Below are 14497 nucleotides of genomic sequence, written 5' to 3'. Positions count from 1 at the left end.
CAACTGCACAGGGGCAGAGGGAAAACATTTCAGTGACACTAAGTGGGTATGTAGGAATTGTCATGTTATTCCTGAACTGCACACATGACACAATACAGACCACCTCACACAGGCACATGCATCTCCTAAACACTCAGCTATGTGTTTTAGGTAATACTGGTTTACATGAACAAGTCTGAAATCTCTATTTGAACACATGCAATCAATTAGTTAATTCACAGAAAGGCCTACTTTGCCCTTTTGTAAAAAGAAGACACATTATTCCCCATGCAAATATTGTCACATTTAAGACTGTGCATCAGGGATCTTAATCAACAAGATGTCTTGAACAGACATTTCAGGTGATTAAGATCTTAGTGATGAAGATCTGAAACTAGTTTTTGTCCCCTAAAAGAAAACATAGAGAAAAACTGACAGACAAGTCATTGTTTGAGGTGATGTTTGAATAAATCTTTGTGAGTTTCATCTGTAGTTTGTACTTCTTTCCCTCAGTTTTTTTTCAGTGTTATCTGCATACAAAACCCATGACTTTATGTCTTCAGCACAGAAACACACGACAAGCAGAGAGTTTGATACATACTCGTCACCATTGCATAGGAGTAGTTTCTTCTCTTATGTGTATGTGACTAAGATTTTCTTTTCACTAGGGCATGCAAACACTTGAACACCGTGTCTATTCTGGAGACTGACATTTTTGTTTCAGTTTTCATCAGTGTAATTCACAAGTGCTAAGGATACCAAGAGCTTATCTGTCAGAAAAGTGTTTGAGAATACTATACATGGTTAACTAGATGAATCCTAGGTGAAAGAACTATTTTGAACAGTTATTGTTTATTATTTCACTTAACATATTTCTGCACTTATGTTCTTATCTGTGTTTCTGTTATTAGTTTGAAGTGGGCTGGGCCCATTTGAAAACAAATGATGTCACGATGTCCATGCATCAGAATTTATTTATACTTCGATCGATCTAATAACAATGGTGTTTAGTGTTTTTTTTCAATACTAGAATACACAGCATTATTCCGATAATGGGCTCCACCAGCAGCAGCAAAATTTTCGCAGGGTAAGATTTCCATTGCTTGGAGAAACCCAAAGTCATAAAAGCTGTGTTCAAGAGCAGCATCCAGTTTCCATACCATCCATTGGTATGGCTAAATCATACCAATGGGAATAATCCACTTTCCTTGAAGGCACTCATTATATTGCACTCATTTGCAGAAACGTCAAGTAAGGTAGTTGTGTGAACAATGAAACATCTGGCCAGTTACTGTGTAAAGATTGGACAGTTTTTAAAAAATGGCAGAAACAACCCAATGCTGAGGAGTTTTAGATGGTGTTCAGGGATGCCGCCTTTATCTGAAGTATCCTGACCCCTTTGTAATAATACTATCTACAAGATAACAACATAGTCCTCAAGCTTTTAAATGTAAACTGAAATCCAGACACTACACTTGACTGAAAGACCTACTAATGTTAATGCTGTTTAATGTGACTGAATTGACTCAAATCTTTGTTTTTAATATGTACTTCCTTCACAATATTGATGCTGAGTGGATATCCTGATGTTATAAAATCAGCTGCATTATTGCATCACATTATACAATTTGTAAGGAATAGAATCTACTGAAAACACTATGACAGAGCATAGGAATGCCATGATTTCATAAACTGTGTGGTGTTCTCTTGTAAGCTGGGATATAGAGAGGTTGGAAAAGATGTGGGATATGGAGCAGAATGTCTTATAAAGATATAGAGATATCAAGAGTTCTTTAAAATCACCCAGAAAGTGTCAAATAATGACCTATAAGTTCTGATAGGCCTGTGCTGAATAAGCACTTCAAGGAGCCCTGAAAATGTTGATAGGAAACAAATTTTATGAAGATAAAGTAAAATACAATGTGCAGCAAATGTCACATCTCGCTGTCTTACAATAAAATTGAAAAGCACTTGTGATTTAAACCCCTATGCAAATAGATTAAGGGATTAAAAATAGAACAAAGTTCAATCCTGACAAACCCTGTGGTCTGTGTATCCTGCCTGCTGTACAGGCAATTCTGTAAGCATCTCCCCACGTCATAAAATCACATAAACATGAAACCAACCAGATGAACACTGACAGAATACAGCTGCACAGCGCCTATCAGTGCACCACTCCGGTTTTATGTCTTTCATTGGTGTATATCAGATTATTTATACTGCACCACTGCAGCATTAAAATGGGCTATTCAAATACTTCATGTCACAACACAAGATTCAGTGTTAACACCCCTATAAAAACCGCAGTAAGATTTAGTTTAAGCTTCTGCGTCGATATAAGAAGAGGTTTGTTATTGGAATTTAGTGTTGTAATATCTTGTGTAGTCACACCCAGAGTTCATTGTCTATGCATCCATTTTCTGCCACTTATCTAGGGCCAAGTTGTGGTGGCAGCATGCTGAGCAAATTAGTTCAGACATCCCTCTCCCCAGCAACATCTTCCAGCTCCACCTGGGAGATCTTGAGGGATTACCATGCCAGATGAGATTCATAGTATCTCTAGAGCCTCTAGTATATTCTGGGTCTGTGATAAACGCCTGAGATGAACTGACACGTTATCTGTGCACAAAGATTTGGCAGATTCAAAAGGAGCCTTAACCATATTGCTAGCACGTCTCTGAACTAGTCAACAAGCTCATCAACAGCAAGGTGTGGATGAGATGCCGAAACGTCTGAACATTGTTGGGCTGTTTTGACTGACAAGGCCAAAACAACTAGCTCCTACTCTCCCAATACATGAGGAATGTTGAGAGACCTTAGTATACAGTGATTGCTCCAGACATAAGTGTATGTTGTCTGGATGAACACATGACCCCATTTCTTAAAAAACCTGTTAAATTTTAGCCGTGTAAACAACAAAACATGTACGAATGTCCGTCAAACTGTTGCTGTACGTCACACACAGTCGGCAGTCCTTCTCAGAGTCCCCAGAACTGCTTGGTTTGAAAATGCCTAATGTCTCCAACTCATGTCTCCAACATTTTCTGTAATGGATTATAGTGAACAGTTCCAAATATTGCCAGCAGCTCTCTATAGAAGCCCCCTTAGTACCCCGGACTCCACTTTGAGAACCACTAGAATAAGTTGGGGGACAATCTGGCTGCCATCCCTCCATGAGATATGATGACTTGGTTTTTGGCTTTCCATGAACCTGTACGCCAATCACAAACACATGCAACAACTTCCATGCTCTGATGCACATTACATTAGCATGCGTTTACACTGACAAAGGCCAGAGGGTTTTTAGCCAAGACAATAACACAGTTATAAGGACGGCTAAGAGAACAACCACATAAGATATTCTGATAGCTTTCAAAGAATACCCCTCAACACCCAGATTTATACATAGAGGCAGGAGAAAAATGACATTGGACCCGTTACAGGAGCTAAAATGTGACAAAAGTCTCAGATGCTGAGGGGGACGTGAAGGTTCAAATGTTAATGAGGACATCTGGCTCAGATGTGGCTGAGGCTGTAACTGTTCATCATTTTCCTGGAACAGAGAGGAGGGCCCTGAAAACAAAATCTGTCTTCCAACTGTCTTAACACTGCTCTATTTTTACCTCCATTACACTCCAGAGTGTCTCTCTCTCTCGCTCTCCCTCTCTCTACCCAGGATAGGATGAATTACATCATTAGTGACTGTAATCTCTCAGCAAGCCAACTGTATTACAAAATAATTTAAAGGTTGGTAAAGATTTTTTTCAAGCCTATCTTAATACAATAATCACATGCCACATGCATGTTGAAAGCGTAAAGTTCGTAGTCTTTCTTCATGGCCCTGTAGTAGACATGGAATGTGACTAAACTTGAGTATTTTACAACTCTGGCATGTCCTCATTTACTATAATTTTCCACAATAACAATGCACATACTCATGCTATTTGTTGTTAGTACAGCAGGAAGTAACCTAACTTCTTCCATAGCCTCAGTTTTCACACATATGGCTACAGATTACTGACCATCTCTTTGAAGTAGCTCCCCCCAACAAATGAAGATTAAGTGTGACAGCAGCACAGTGAGTACTGAAGAGTAGCAGCATTCTCAAAGCCACAGGTACTTTTACTCCTCATTACACACAAGATACCAGGCACTTCCCTGTCAACTATAAACATTAACCTATAAACCTTGTACTTAATACCTCTCCCCCATGCTGATAAACACTGGCTGTGTGTGTACTGTGAAGACAGGAGTGCAAGAATGAGTTTGCTCACGGTGACTGCTGTGAGGAAAGACAGATGGACCAACACAGAACAATAACCTCTAAATGACAGGGTTCATTCCAAAATGCAGCTTAAAAAACATGTTTATACTATTTAAAACTAACCCTTTGGTTATTATCGGTTATTACTGAAATGTATTATTATTAAAAATAATTATATATGTAATTTAAATAATTCCTGCACTTATTATTCTTATCATTCATCTTATTATTATTGTTTGTTGAAATCATGAACTAGAAAACAGTGATGAGTCTGATTTTGAAAGGGTAATGAAGCATTTTGGAATGAAACAGCAAAAACCAGTGGTGGTTTTGGTAGGCAGAGGAAGGTTTCAGTTGAAAGCTGTCAGACAAATTTAATTACTGTCATGTTAAAAAGGCATTTGATTCACTTGATTAATAGTTTAATTGTTGTCTAAGAGGAATGGTAGTTTGAGAGGGTTGGATTTGAGGGAAAGGGATAGGGTTAGGTATGGGGTGAGGGGTGGTTAGATCAGGGTGGCATAGGGAGGTTCCCCACCTGGTCACACCTTGTTGCGATCTACTTGGGGGAAAACAGTGGTAAAACAAGGTACAGCACATTTATGGATGCTTCACACACAAACAAAATAAAGCATATGTTTGCATCAAATGACAACAGCATAGGCTCTATTAATGAAGAGATAATTATATATATTTCGGTTGGTAGCAGACAACTGGGTGAGTAAATCCCAGTAAAGCACAGACTCCACAATGGATTCAGCTACAGTATATAAGGCAATGCAAGGAGAAAATAGAAGGTGAAGTTGGATGCTGAATGTTATTTCTGGTAACCTATCACTGAAGTAACATCAACATTGTTGGTGATTATAAAGACACTTGCTCAGCTTTTGTCCCATAATTGCTTGTTGCTACAACTTCACAGTCTCAACCAAAACATTACATAAAAAGAGCAAATGCCAGCAAAACAGGCCTCTTGGGAGATTTTCTCAATAATAATAGTGATATAATCAAAGAAATACATAAATATCATCCCAGCCCTAAACACCTGGTTGTCACTAGCATCTGAAGCTGATAATAAAAGGCAGTATTGCAATTTGAAACATCAAACGTGAAATGAATCAAAAAGCTGCAAACTGAGCTCAACGCTTGAGTGGTTCTAGGAGATGAGATGACAGATTCACAGATTGGGCTTTGATGGGGATGCTACGGTTCGTTGTCCTTGCCACTGGCAGTCGATCACATGGATGCAAGCAGAACGAGCCCTGGCGGCATGCATGGTGAATCAATGACAGTTGTCTGTCAAAACAGCACCTATCTGTAACTGCCAATACTGGTGTGACCGGAATAGACTTTGCAAATCATTTTCTTGGACTCACCTAAAGCATCAGATATTTAATAAACAAAATCAGAACAGGATAGAATCATAGGTATGGAGATCCACAGTGTTCAATGTAAAATAAATATAAATCACAATAAATCACAATAGAAATATTTACATGAGTACACACATATAAAAATGTATTAGAACTATATAAATTGACAACATACAGCACATTTTACTATTGTTATTAAAATAGATTTCATCCCCACGATGTACAGAGGGTTTCATCCCAAGTCCAGCACCCCGAGACTGTACATTAACCAGAACGAGGAAAGCCAAGGACTAGTGAGTGTCAGAGCCACTGTCCAGGAGGAAACAACAAAGACTTAGGAATACATCAGAAAGAGACATGGACTGCTAAGTGAATACCTCAGGCAGCAGAAATCTGGCAATGACGATGAGGAGGAGGAGGATTAACAACCATGGATGGACAAGCCCTTGCATGGCATGTACCACTAACAGATAGTAGAAGCGGCTGATATCAAGAAATCCTACCAATGGCTAGAGAAGTCTTGTTTAAAGGACAGCACAGAAGCACTAGTCATGGCAGTATAAGAACAGGCACTCAGTTCAAGATCAACAGAAGCAGGGGTCTACCGCATCAGACAGGACCCCAGATGCAGGCTGTGCAAAGATGCCCCTGAGACAATCCAGCACATAACAGCAGGGTGTAAGATGAACGCAGGAACAGCGTACATGGAATGTCATAACCAAGTGGCTGGTATGGTATACAAGAACATCTGCACTGAGTTGGGTAGGAGGTCCCGAGGTCAGAACGGAAGACGCCTTCCAAGATGGTTCAGAATAACCAAGCTAAGATCCAGTGATACTTCAAGATCCAGACAGACAAAATAGTGATGGCAAACCAGCATTTTGTCAGTCAGTGGAGAACAGGAGAAGGTAGTGGTGATAGATGTAACATTCCCGAGCAACAGAAGCAACATCAAGAAGAAGGAACACAAGATGCTTGAAAAATACCAAGGGCTGAAGAAGAGCTAGGAAAGATGTGGAGAATAACGGCAACAGTTATGCCAATGGTAAAATTCCAGGTAACATCAGTGGTCTCTGTCCAGAGGAGTGCAGTCCTAAGAACAACTAAGATACTGTGCCGAACCCTCAAACTCCCTGGTCTCTGGTAGAGGACCCGAGCTTGAGCAAGACACACAAACCACCCTCGAGGGGGTGAGAGCGGGATTTTTGTTTTATTCGTTTATTTTTTCGGTTATCATAGATTATATGAGCTGTAATTAGCTAGGTAATTGAGCTAATGTTAGCTCCATAAGATGAAACACTGTCACCTGGCTTTTAAATGTTTCAAACCAGTCCATTTAAGACTAGAATGCTGTAAAAGGGTTTTAAGCACTCTAAATACATAGACCATCATACAAAAAGACAACGTTTAAAGCCGCATATCCCAGGCAAAAAATCAGTAACTGATGATCCATGTAAAAGCCATGAAAATAATGAGAAAGTAAGCTCCTCTAAGGCAAGGCAAAGTCAGTGAGATCTGCCCTGACATAACAAAACTAAAATAGTAAATTAAATTGGAACTGACAACTTCCCCTATGGCATTTCCTTGTGGTATTATTGTTGGCGCCTCTGTCACATAGATAATTATGTAGCTTTCCCTTTCCTCAGGATAGCAACTACCAACAACACAGGCCAAGAGTACTTCAGTCAAGTCAAAACATAACAGTTAGCCCCGTCACTGTGTAGAGAGGCAACGCAAATTCCGACTGCTGCACAGAAATAAATAACTGGTTATCCACAGAGACATCAACTGTTACCACCAGCTGAAGGTCAACAATCGAGGATACATCTACAGGTGACAGAGACCCAGTCTTCTCTTTCAAGTCTACCACGGGTCTGGTGCTAATAGCAGTGCAGGTGTTGCTAGCAACTGGTGTAGCCTTTGACAGGGATGAGTCTGATGCAGACATTTGGCCCCCTGAGCTGGAAAAGCACACTGCTCCAGACGGAGAAACTCCCACTACATCAACGAATATGATCAGAACTACATTGCATTTGTACTGGTACTGGTGCATTTACTCAGCTACAGTATGTTTTATATGCAACGGTACTATCTCACAGCTCAGGGAAAAATGAGGCTATGACGAAGAAGCCGAAGATATGATATGTTAACCTAACCTTGCAAGCAGCAGTTACCATTTTAGGTAGTAAACTACAGGGAGCATTATTTCATAATTTATTTATTTAATATTGAACACTGGGTCTCCATAATAGATATAATAAAACAGGTTGTAAGTCACTGAAATGTACAGTACATCTGTTTACTCGTGATTAAGTACTCACAATTGGTATTTAGCACATGAATATACTGTATATCCCCATCTACAGTATGATGCTGAGTCAGACAGACAGGTTAAGTAGGGTAGTGTAGAACAAACAGGATGTAAATGGAAATGATGTGACAGTATGATCATAGGCCAGTCATTAAAAACCTATAGCTAAAGGCATAGATGTCATATAGTGTATCTAATGCGCATGCTAAGATTACAGAGAAAATCAATATTCCCTGAGTCATACTTATGCCCTCCGGCGGCGGCTTGCTTGTCACATTAGAGAGCCTCTGGTGAATTGATAACAGATAATGTGAAACTGATGGTATCATTTCAGTCCAAGCAGAGCAGTGGCAAGGCAAAGTGCTGATGAAAACACCTTCCATCAGAGACTCAGGGAAGATAAGGATGATGAACACGCATGAGACATGCCCCTCTATAGCAGAGGAGAGTATGGAGGGTGGACCTTCAGCCAAGCACATGATAGGCAAGTACAGGAAGGTCTTGGATGGGCGACGAGATGGGGGTGTGTCTCAGGCACAATAGTGCACACTGCAAAAAATACCCAAAACCACAAGCAATTTCACTTCATATACTGCACGTCTTACAGTCTGCTGATGGCGATGCATCTTATAATGAGCTGACTGCTGTTTGGCTCTTTCTATAATGATCAGATAGCACTAATAATATATGTAATAATGATGTAGAAAGAAATACAGTGAAAGAGGAAATATTAAAATAGAAGAGAAATAATGGTACTGTTCAATTAAGGGAATGTAGTCATGACAGAAGTACAAGTACAAAGCATTACATTTATGCCTTAGTTCCAAATGATGAAACCTTAAAACGAAAAAAGATTTTTTGTTCACATATGTTTTTACTTACTGCGCAGAATGGATATTTGTTTAAATTCTTATTTGCTTGAAATTGCTTTACACAATTTAACTTATGCGCTTGTAAAATTCTTATATATGAGCTCTAAGTGTTCAGTTACCCTCTGAGAATTGAGGAGCAAATATAAATAAACAGTAGATAAGGCAGGTTTAGGAAGAGGATTACACCAAAGGGTTTAATTTCTACACCTTATCACAAAATAACAACTGGAACTCCATACACAACTAAAACAAATAAACAGAAAATCAAAAAAAAAAAAGAATATGTCAGTGAATTGTATTATTTGTGTGCTGAGATGTGCTCCTCTTTCTATGACAGTACTTTGAAGAAAATCTGGGAAAATTTCAAGGAGTAAGACTGAATATGTGAAGAAATTACTTGTTTTTGCAGTGTTAGTCATGTATGTTTTCTCTCTCACATACATACACACAGATAATGTCACAGACAGGCAAGATGAGAGAGGTAGAGGAGGCATTACCCCATGAAGCTCCTTCACAACGATCCCAGCACAGAAACAGGGAGAGGATCATGTCAATAAACACATTGCACAACACCACAAAACACACACACACACACACACACACACAATTCTTATTCTTTCACAATATGTGCTGCAACACAATGCTTGTTTGTACTGATGTTCACATCCTTGATTTGGAAAATCATTTAACAAATAATAGTAACCAAAAATGATGGCTGTTATTAGCAAACTCAGACTTAGAGAAAGCAGTAAAGGAAAAAGGCTGTCAAGTTAATAGCTGTGAGTATGTGTCATATCATGTATCACTAAAACAAGGTTCCTTCTTACAGCAACGATGAATCATCTCATTATCCATACTCATTTGGAACATGAAATGACAGTCACCTAAAATCAATATGCTGACCATTGTGTATTATAATTCTAGCTCTGTGAATAGGCTGAGAACTTGAATTATTAGACATAATCTTGTCCTGTCTTTGCTCCTGTAACAGGCCTCTTAGAGCCCTGACAATGTGAACCAAAAGATGAACTCATTTCCCTGCACTTTTAAATTACCTTTTGGTGCATGGTTCAAAAATACTGATCTTTTTTCTCCTAATGAACATTTTTCAGACTGGATGCTACAAGGCCGACTACAGTCCACATTACACATACTATTTGTAATTCAAGCTTGCTATATGTGTTACATCTGATACTCCAGACCATCAGATCTATGCATTGAATCTGATCATAGGAATTAACTATTTACAAAACAGAGACATTTTAGCTTAATGAAAAAAAAAAAGACTGATTGAACTTACGAAAATGCAAAAGCCACCAGCGCCCCACTGACCACTATGAAGTCCAGAATGTTCCACAGGTCTCTGAAGTAGGATCCAGGATGAAGCAGCAGGCCAAGGTCCACCATCTAAACCAAAGACACCACTATTATGTCTTTTTATTTTCTCAATCATCAGTGTGGCAGTGTGTGCTGAGACTGTGTGTGTGTGTGTGTTTTCTTCTTTTTCCTTTATCAAGTAGTAATATTTTGCTAGGCATCAGCCATTGGGTAGTGGGCTTGTAGCCTCCAGTGAATTACAGAGAGTAGAGCAGAGTGTGAGTCAGTCTGTAGAGTAAAAATGACCAGGTTACATCGCTTTCTCTGCTCTGTGTCATAGACATATAAAGAGGTGAAAGTCTGCGCGTCTCTTTGTACTTCATCTGGTTCCACAGAAACGTCAGCAATGTGACACACTGAGGAGAAAATAACCTTTTATTTGTCTGATTCACAGTTTTGTTGTTGCTAACGGCGCTCCCTTTGGTCATTAACTGTCTAGCCCGCTCGACCTCCGCTGTTTTCTCTCACCAGGGACAAATGGAAAACCTGCAAACCAATCCTACTCATTCTGTGAAAGTGAAAAAGAATTTTTGTGATTCCGATGCACTCCTTTCACTTCTTTCTCCAACTTTGATGATTATTGATTATTGATTATCCTATAATATTCATGTTTTGAAATTAATTCTATTAGTGCCATTTACAAATGGAAAAAAGCATTGATTTATAGGAAAATTAAAGGGGATTATCAATAAAAATAGACAGTAATGCAGGCTAATATCCTGAGTACACTGCCATAGTCACAATGAGCTTCAGTCTTGGCACTGACTGCCTCAATGTCTTCTCCACATTCATCACTTAAGTGCTTTCAGTAAGCAGAAAATATGATGAGTCAGCATCTAAATTCTGATCAATTCTAATCAAATACATAGTCCTCACAGATTAACTCTGAGGAAGAAAAGCACAGTGAAAGATAATGAATTCAAGAGGATATTTGTGTTTGAAAACGTGTGTTCATCTACATGTATACCTTGATCACCATCTCAAAAGTGAAAACGCCAGTGAAGACGTAGTCCAGATATTTGAGCACCTGCAAAAGAGAGACTTAATCAGTGCCGAAGCTGATGACAGAGAAATAAAGAAACATAATATCCTCTGCAGGCATGCCAGATAATTCAGTGTATCATTTCAGTGTCTAAGTTTGTGTTCACTGTTTCAGGCGCTGCATGTTAATATGTCAAAATTAACAAAAGAAGTCAAGAAATCATAGAGGGAAGACACAGCAGCTACGTTCTCATTACTTAACAGGTTATTAAACTTAATTATGACTAAATTATGACAGCACACATATGATAATGAACAGGCTAAGCTCCACCCTAAGGCAAAGATGTACTCAAGTACTGTGCTTAAATACAAATTTAAGGTATTTATACTTTGGTATTTTCTTCTCACGCCACTCTTATGTTCGCTACATTTCAGAAGGATATATTGCACTTTTTACTTGACTGTGTTTATCTGACGGCTTCAGTTATTTTCCAAAATAATATTATTGCACACAAAAAGCTGAAACAATTAGTCAGTTGATCAATAGACAGAAAATTAATTATTCTGTTTTAATTATCATTCCAGTCATTTTTCATGTGAAAACATTTCATGGCTTTATTAGAATCCTGCTTTTACATTAATGCAAGTCAAAATAATCTCATGACATCAAATAGAAAAGACAGAATAGTATAACAGTCACAGGGGACAGTACTTTTACTATTAGTACTTTCAGTACATTTTCCTGTTGTTGTTTCCAAATTTTAAGTGACATTTTAAAGAAGGACTTTCACTTGTACTAAATGACTATTACTCAAGAATAAAATATACTTGAGCATTTTAATTGTGTGTTATTAGTACTTTTACTTAAGTAAAGTATCTCAGTGCTTCCTCCACCTCTGCAGCTTTATACACGACAGTACAGTGAATATCTTAATATTTTTGTGCATGTGTTTGTGTTTAAAAATCCACCAGGTTCTCACATTGTTGCGAGGGGCGTTGCTACAGACAGGGTCCTCCGCTGCCAAAGCGATACTGCTCATAGCAATGACAACCAGGATGGACATCTCAAAGTAACGCAGAGTCACAATGTAGTGACATAACCGCCTCACCCTGAGGACAGAGGGGCAGGGACAGATGGAGGGAGGGACAGATGGACAACAGTAAGCAGTAAACACAGATGTTACAAAGATTAGGTTGTGGCTGCAGCTACTGTCACCACTGCTAAAGCATACAGATAGGTTTAATGCAAGGATCACAATGAAGCAAGACTCAGTCAATAGATCTTCATTAGGAAAGATGCTGGACAAAAAACAATATTGATCCTTATAATGAAACCGAATAAGAGCACAGCTGTGCTTTTTCATACAAGTGCACATTGGACTGTATACTGAGAAAAACTCCATGCAGACAGCAGTCAGCAAACCAAAATAATGGAAATGCATGTCAGAAGTAGTGAAGGGGAAGTTAAAACCGCCATAGATAGCAGCATGTAAAGCCCTCAAACCCCCGGGTTAACTCCATTTGCTGCATAATGCGCGGATCAAAATCCACATTTAAACCCACTCAGAACCACATTCAAACCCACAGGGTATAGAGAGTGTATATCCTGATTGCTTTCTGTACTGGTTTAGTCTATGTTTGTGGCCTAGTGGATCTGTGGAGCTTTGTGTATTTGGACCTTAGAACTACATCTGTGCAGTGCATTTCCCATTTTGTTAAAAAAAAAAAAAAAAAAATGCACTCATAAAGATCTAATTGCTAAAAGCTTGGCCTGCACTGGACCTACGTGTGCACAGGCTAGAACCATAAGCACAGTGTAGTCTAATAAACAGGAAAGAAAAAAACAGCAGTATAACAGGTAAACATCATGCAATCAACAAGATTCACATGTATTCAAGCAATTTCATCAGAAATCTCAAAGGAAACAGCATCAATTACAATATACTGTAGAAAAAACTGAATGAACAGTCAAGCATACTGAGGCATATGAATAAATACCAGGCTAAAAGAAGGAAAATCATTACATAAATTTGTCATTTAAATCCTATTCAGAATGCAGCATGAATCCAATTAACACACAAAGTCTTATGAGGGGCTACGGCTATGTGTGAAATACCTATAACTACTGTGTGCTGCAGCCGCACTGATCTCATAAATAAAGTTCATTTCATCAGCACACAAGTCAGCGGGGAGCCTTAACATAACAGTGTTCCCCTTAATATGAGACATATACCGATCAGCCACAACATCAAACACTTCACAAATGAAGTCATCTTGTTACAATCAGAACTGGAAATTACTACCAGCCAAACATGGATGATTTTGTGTACTGACAGGTAAACTCAGCCAATCTACCAGCCAGGTTGGCAGGTAAATAAAAGCGGTGCAGCAGAGCAATTTGTGACAGACCAAAATGATACTCATTGCTTGTGAAAACTCACAATGAATTGTGAGTCTGCTTGTTTCACTCAGACAATTTAATGAGTATTCAAGGCAAAAGGCCCCGCTTCCCACCTGTGTCAAAACATATGTCACTGTTTACAACCTGATGAGTGAATGAAGCAAACTATCTTTCTGGCCATGATAAGCATGCAGGAGGTTCTATAGGAGGAGAAGATGTGGACGGAGGAGGTTGAGGAAACTCACGGATTGGTCTGTCCAAACATGAACATGGAACTGTAAGGCAGGATGGGTTTGGGTCCACTTTGACCTAGATCCTCCAGGGTCTTCTCATTCATGGGCAAAGTCTCACAGTCAATACTGTTCACTGGGAAGACACATAGACTGATTACAACAATGCAAGAGGCAAGAGTCATGAAAAAAAAATAAAAACAAAAAACCATGCTACTTTACTGCAACACTGGCCATGTGTCAACACTGGAGGTGAAGCTCTTTGCAGCAGATGTTGTCAGCCTCCAGCTACCTTTGATCATGTCCTTGTACAAACAGCTATTGGTTAGAAATATTTGATTCAGTCTCTCAAAGTCTCATCTGCAGTCACTGCCATATCTGGGGTTATCCTTACACTGCTGGATGCTTGATTCTTCCTGTTCTTCTCGCTCACCATTGATAGGTCAGACCTTGATAGATCTTTATTTGGTTGTGTTAGAAAAGAGGGTCATTTGTGGTGGCCTTCCTTCATTTCCTTTCATCTCTCTACTGATTACTATAACAAAGGCATACATTCTCTTATACATACTTTCTTATTCTATTATCATTACTGTAGTACTATTTCTACTACTTTTTCATCTTTCTTTAAACTCACTGTATAAATTTTTATTTTTGCTTTTTAGGTTTTAAGTATACTGCAGAGAACAGTACATATGGTAGGATACAATTC

At 38.9% G+C, this 14497-nt stretch overlaps 1 protein-coding gene across 6 annotated transcripts in view; it reads right to left on the bottom strand.

The window, feature by feature from the left end:
- cacna1ba (calcium channel, voltage-dependent, N type, alpha 1B subunit, a) overlaps positions 1-14497 on the bottom strand; it is a 120336-nt gene that overhangs the window by 31286 nt on the left and 74553 nt on the right. For all 6 annotated transcript variants that reach the window (XM_046385654.1, XM_046385657.1, XM_046385655.1 and 3 more), the window contains 4 exons: positions 13804-13924; positions 12138-12267; positions 11144-11203; positions 10100-10206 (listed from right to left, as the gene is read on the bottom strand). In XM_046385654.1, coding sequence (XP_046241610.1) covers positions 10100-10206; positions 11144-11203; positions 12138-12267; positions 13804-13924 — 418 coding nt within the window. The remainder of the gene's footprint in view (positions 1-10099; positions 10207-11143; positions 11204-12137; positions 12268-13803; positions 13925-14497) is intronic.

Source organism: Scatophagus argus, chromosome 4, assembly GCF_020382885.2.
Source record: "Scatophagus argus isolate fScaArg1 chromosome 4, fScaArg1.pri, whole genome shotgun sequence".
Lineage (NCBI taxonomy): Eukaryota > Metazoa > Chordata > Actinopteri > Scatophagidae > Scatophagus > Scatophagus argus.
The sequence above is the reverse complement of the archived record's forward strand: the minus strand, read 5'-3'. Positions and strand labels throughout refer to the sequence as shown.